Raw genomic sequence first — 6,044 nt, 5'->3', positions numbered from 1 at the left:
TGGAGAGAGTCCGAGCAGCCCCTAAGTATCGTGTTTCTGTGGCCAGTTTGCGATCATTGCCAATAACAACTGCACGGGTAAAAGGACCGGGAAGAAAGAAGAATAGGCCAGTATTGTATCTCCTCCCTCTCTCGGACCAATTCGGAATGTTTGGAATTTTACTTGTCGGTGGATTTTTCTGTCAAATTTAAGTTTGTAATTTGCCTAACTGGAAGGATTTTAATAGGATTCTAATATGATTTGATAATTTGTTCATTCAATAGTTTGGACTAGACACATGCATTTACCTTTAATATTATTTTAGTACAATTTACCATCTAATGAGACTCCGAAAGCTCGAAAGAGAAAACATGTATCATGCCAAAATAAGTGTATCGACAAACATGCCAATTTCTTTGTAGCTAGTAGCATATAGTACTCCATCCATTTACTATTATAAGATGTTTTGGATATATCAATGTTGATTATATACGGACTGAAATAAGTGAACAAACACACTAAAACATATTCATACATCCGTTTAGAAAAAAGTAAGAATATCTTATAATAGTGAACAAGGAATACATCACGGCGATGATGGATATTTCGTACTAAAAACAACAACAATAGTTAACATGAAATTTGTTCTTGTGCATATTCAAAAGTTTCTATAAAGATGCGTTTATGTGGGTCCCTTGAAGTTGAAGCTTTTCTTTCCCCTATAAACCCTCCTCTCCTCCCGCTGCCTGCACAATCCATCAGCCCCTAGATAAGCTCATCCCTTAAGCTAATCACTCTCACACTCTTCTTCCATAATCTGTCAGGTGTGTCTGTTTATTTCCATTGTATCGTCGCATCCACACCCTTTCTAGGACAATTTAATGGATCTCGCGACGACGCCCGCGCGGCGGCCCATGGAGCATGGGCTGGCGCGGCGGCTGTGGCACGTTGTGCTCGCCGTGTGCCACATGCTGCGCCGCGGACTCTGCCGGAAGCGGCTCATGATGGACCTGAATCTCCTCCTCGGCCGCGGCAAGCTCGCCGGTCGGGCGCTTCGCGGCCTCCTAGCCCAACCCGCCACGGCCCATGGCCATGGCCACCGTATCTCCTCCTCCTCCACTTCCACCATGGCGTCGTTCTACGGGCACCACGCGCGGGCGGTGGAGTTCAGCTGCACCACCACGCCGTCGTACCCGCAGTACTACGGGCTCTTCCCCTTTAAGAGCCGCGGCGGGCGCAGCGGAGGCGGTCGGGGCACCGCCCGCGACGACTACGGAGGCCTGGATGCCGCTGCGGTGGCGCGGGCGTTCGAGATGATGAGCGCCGACGTGGAGTCCGGAAGAGCCACGCCGGCGGTGGCAGGGATGGCGACGGCGACGCCATCACCGATGGTGGCATGGATCCTGGGCCGCAGCCCCGCTGGTGTCCGGCGGCTGCGCGTCACCGACTCGCCGTTCCCGGTCGTGCCGGAGGACGGCAACAGCGGCAGCAGCGAGCGCGTGGACGCCGAGGCCGACGACTTCATCAAGAGGTTTTACGAGCAGCTACGGATGCAGCACTCGATCGCCATCCCGGATAGCTGCGTGTCGTAGGTATAACTTGATCCTCCCGGCTGCTCGTCGGCGGCGTTGTGACCGGCTAGCGCATCCGCGCCGTGTGTTACGGCTTACGGGTGCGTGTTGCCTGTATCGTGTGGTACTGGACTACTGGCTGCACCTGCATGCGTGCATCGACGTCGACGGCCGGTGGAGATGCCGTGCCGAGGCATGTCGAACGAACTCTATTCCTGCTTTAGCATAGAAAGATTGGAAGTGTTTCGTGTCTACTACTACTATTTCACCGAGTAATCATTGCCCTTTTAACTTTTTTTAACACAATACAATCGTAAATACTGGTATTTCATTGATTTGGCAGAAGTGTGACCACAAAGACAAAGAGTGGTGATCAAGTGATCATGTGATCAAAGGAACAAGAAAAAAGAAAAAGACAAAGAGAAAGAGAGGGAAGCCCTCTTTCACAAACTCGCGCCATTTCTCACGTCAAATTCCCCAAAAAGGTCGCTATGCATTTTGCACCGGCTATCCGCCATTACTTCATGTCACTTTTGTTTGCGTCAATCACGTCCTTCACGCTCGCAAGCTTTGCCCTGAGAGCAATTCCAATGGGGCGATTCATTTCATCCGCGGCCGTCCGTTTGGATCGGCGCGGATAGAAAAGACGGCCCAACGCGCCGACTTAAATGGACGTGCGTTCGTTTTTCGTCCGCGGGCGACCCATTCCCGGCCCATTTTTAAGCCTGATTTGCATCGGCGCGGACACGCGACGGACGCGCGCGCTCGCCTACTCCTATCCCCGGGCCCGCTCGTCTGTGGCACATTGGCCTCCCCTCCCCCCGGCCAACAAGCAACCCTCGTCCCCCGTCTCTACCGTCACCGACGCCGCCGCTCATTTTGCCGACGACTCTTCCAGCTGTCGCCGCCTCCACATCCGCCCAGCAACGCCATCCCTGCCCCCAGTCGCCCGCCGCCGCCGTTTTGCCGCAGGGGAGCAAGCTGGTTCCCGCCGCCGCTTCCCCCGCCGCCCAGCCGCCCGCGACCAAGAAGATGCCTCGCCGCCCCCGCACGACCAGCACACTCGTCGGACGCCGTCACACTCGTCGGACGCTGGCCGGGCAGCTAGCTGGTCTGTGGGCGTCGCGTCTCCCCTCGCCGGCCGTCTCCTTTTTCGACGCCCGCAAGCTGTTCGACAGTTTGCCAAGGTACGAAAATGGACTCCACCGACGAGTTCTTTTTCCATAATTTTCTTTGCGACTCCGACGATTCGTCGTCTGACGACGAGGAGGAGATATTGACTGTCGTGTTGGTCCATTACCACCTCAACAAACAACGGCCGTTGTTCCGTGGCTCCATTCCGGGCCACCTTCCGGCGTTGAATCGTAACCGGGAGAGCGGGCATTTCCTTCTCTGTAAGGACTACTTTGATACAACAAACCCGTTGTTCAAACATCACAAATTCCGCCGCCGGTTCCATATGAGTAGGCATGTTTTCAACCGTATTAGAGAGGGAGTGGTCGGCTATGATGACTACTTCGAGTGCAAAGAGGATGTCGTCGGCAAGATTGGTTTCTCCTCTTATCAGAAATGCACTGCCGCCATCCGAATGCTTGCATACGGAGTGCCCGGTGATCTCATTGACGAATACGTCCGTATGAGCAAGTCTACATGCCTAGAGTCCCTATATAAGTTTTGCAAGGCTGTGATTGCTGTGTTTGGTCCTGAGTACTTGAGATAGCCGACAGCTGAAGATACAGCCCGTTTGTTGGCGATGAATGCTAGCAGGGGCTTCCCGGGGATGCTTGGCAGTATAGACTGCATGCACTGGGAGTGGAAGAACTGCCCTTCTGCTTGGCAAGGGCAGTATAAGGGACATGTCAGGGCTTGCACTGTCATACTAGAGGCCGTGGCGTCTTAAGATCTCTGGATCTGGCACTCTTTCTTTGACATGGCTGGATCACACAATGATATCAACGTGCTTCAGCGCTCGTCGGTGTTTACTAGGCTTGCCGAAGGCAACAGCCCACCGGTGAACTTTACTGTCAACGGCCACAACTACGACAAAGGGTACTATTTGGGTGACGGTATCTATCCTCAGTGGACCACTATTGTAAAGACAATACCCAACCCTGTCGGAGAGAAAAGGAAAAGATTTGCCCAAGAGCAAGAGAGTGCTAGAAAGGATGTCGAGCGTGCCTTTGGTGTTTTGCAATCTCGATGGGGCATCGTTCGGTATCCTGCTAATACTTGGAGCACGCAGAAACTATGGGAGGTGATAGCTGCTTGTGTGATCATGCACAATATGATCGTAGAAGACGATTGCCCGGAACGTCTGTACGATCAAGGCTTTCAGTTTCAGGGTGAGAATATTATGCTTGAGCATGGAGTAGCGGCAACATTTGAGCAGTTCACTCAGTTTCATGAAGACATGCGTGATTGGGAAACTCACGTACAACTGCAAAATGATTTGGTTAAGCATATGTGGACTCATGTTGGCAACCAATAGATGTATCTTTTTTTATTCATTTGCAAAACTATGTGAAACATTTTTATTTTTATTTGGCCTGTAAAATATACTATTTATTTGAACGGACTATTTTGTTTGTTAAATTTTCATTTCACAATATGTTGAATGCAATGCAAAATTAGACGGCCAGCCGGCCACGCCTACACATATGCGTCGACGCATTGGGCGCGCTGTCGACCCATATGAAAAACAGGATGGACGTCGGGCGAGCGGCCGATCCAAATGGATAAAAAACGAACGAAATCGCCGTCTATTTAGGTCGGTCCGTTTGAGTTGCTATGAAGGTGTAGCTGTTACCCTCAAACTAGATATGCCACGAAACAAATGTCACCATCGTCTTTGTTCCCTTTCCCGTCCCTGGCACTGCTTTGCCGATCATCGTTGACACAACTTCCGTCGTTGTCTTCCTTTGTGAACAAACTGCCGGGTCTAGCGCGACGCAACTCTTCCATGTTGCTATCTTATAGCAATTCCAATACAGGTACCCATTTTGTCTACCGTCATTTATTTGGGTTGACGCGGACAAAGATAAAGGCCCAACGCGCCAATCTATTCGTAAAACGTGTCCGCTTCGCGTCCGTGCGGACCTATTTATGCCCTAAATTTGTGGCAGAAATGCGTCGGTGTGGACGCGAAGTGACCGTCTCGCGTGTCTTCCTGCTGTCCGCCGCGTCCCCACCTGGCAGCTGCCCAACTACCATGGTCATCTTTATTAATGGCGAACGCCCATCGCGGGCCCACGCGTCAGTGAAGGCGGTCGGCCTTTTTTAATCCAAGCGTACGGTGCGGGCCCGTCCTCATCCGCTTTCAGACGCCCTGTCCCCATCTCGCTATCCCTGTGCTCTCCCATCGGCGACAAAATCCTAGCAAATTGTAGCCACTGCAAGCCGCAATGGGTCTCTTCTCAGGAAAGGGAAAGGGCAAGGCCCCGCCGTCTCTCCCCACGCGCCTCCCCCCTCTGTCGTTGTCTTCCGGTCGGCCAAGGCAGTGGATCGCCGTCCCAGTGCACCAAGCGAAGTGGCACTGAGAGCACCGCGTCCCTCTCCCCTACCTCGACGTCACGCTGCCGCATGACTGACACTTGGATCCGGAGAGGATCCCATTGACGGTGGGGCCGCGGTCGGCACGGGCACACGCAAAGGAGGTGTAGCGCCGATGGCAGCTGCTGACGCCGAAGTAGCAGCAAGGGCCGGCGTACGCGGTCGACTCGCCGGCATGGCAGCGTTGGTTCGCCTTCGAGCACGAGGAGGCCGAAGGCGCGGCGTCCGCGACGTCTCGCATGGCTCCCCGCCGCTGCCCCTCTTCATGCACGACGAGGACTAGGTGGTGCTGGCCGCTGTCCTCCGGGAGAGCGAGGAGGAGGAGGACGAGGAGGAGGAAGCGACTTGCGAGGCGCGCATGGTGGAGGCCATGGCGCTGTCCGCGGGCGGCGACTGCGTCATGTCGCTGCTGGCCCTGCCATCCCCAACCAAGGCCGAGCTGGAGCCGACCCCCATCGAGCGCTACTCCTGGATTAGGGTGGCGCGTGAATGGGTCAGTGCGCCACTGATCTGGATGGGGGCAACGAAAGCGCAGGAGCGCGCCTACCTCGAACAATGGCACCAGCAAAAGGCTGGCCAAGGAGCATCGCGAGGGCGAGTACCTTGAGCAGCTAGAGCGCAGCGCCGAGGAGGAGCGTCATGAGGCCGAGGAGCAGGCGCGCCGTGCCCAGTCGGCGGCGGCACAACCCGCGGCGGACGACATCACCAGAGTCCGGAATACAACGTTCCCCTGGGCCGGGCCGACGCCGACGCTGATCGACCTGATCGGCCCTAACGTCAACGACGAGGACGCCTGGGGCAGCACGCCTCATTGTAGTTTAGGTTTAGTGAATGTAAATGTGGACAAGTAGACTCTCGCCGGCCTTTGTGGCCGGCATTAATGTTTAATTAATGTTTTTCTATTTTTGAAATATTTGTGTTTTATTTTTTTCCGCGCGACCTAGA

The 6,044-nt window shown here is 54.0% G+C and overlaps 1 protein-coding gene across 1 annotated transcript; it reads left to right on the top strand.

The window, feature by feature from the left end:
• Positions 1-721: 721 nt before the first annotated feature.
• On the top strand, positions 722-1,804 carry LOC125520332. The gene has a single exon (XM_048685257.1). The coding sequence runs from the start codon at positions 861-863 to the stop codon at positions 1,569-1,571; it is 711 nt and encodes a 236-aa protein (XP_048541214.1). The 5' UTR covers positions 722-860; the 3' UTR covers positions 1,572-1,804.
• Positions 1,805-6,044: the final 4,240 nt, after the last annotated feature.

The sequence above is a fragment of the Triticum urartu genome, chromosome 1 (assembly GCF_003073215.2).
Source record: "Triticum urartu cultivar G1812 chromosome 1, Tu2.1, whole genome shotgun sequence".
NCBI lineage: Eukaryota > Viridiplantae > Streptophyta > Magnoliopsida > Poales > Poaceae > Triticum > Triticum urartu.
Note: the sequence above shows the minus strand (reverse complement) of the source record. Positions and strands in the feature narration are given on the sequence as shown.

Coding starts and splice junctions, on each gene's coding strand:
- LOC125520332 (XM_048685257.1), top strand. CDS start 861: ATGGATCTCGCGACGACGCCCGCGCGGCGGCCCATGGAGCATGGGCTG.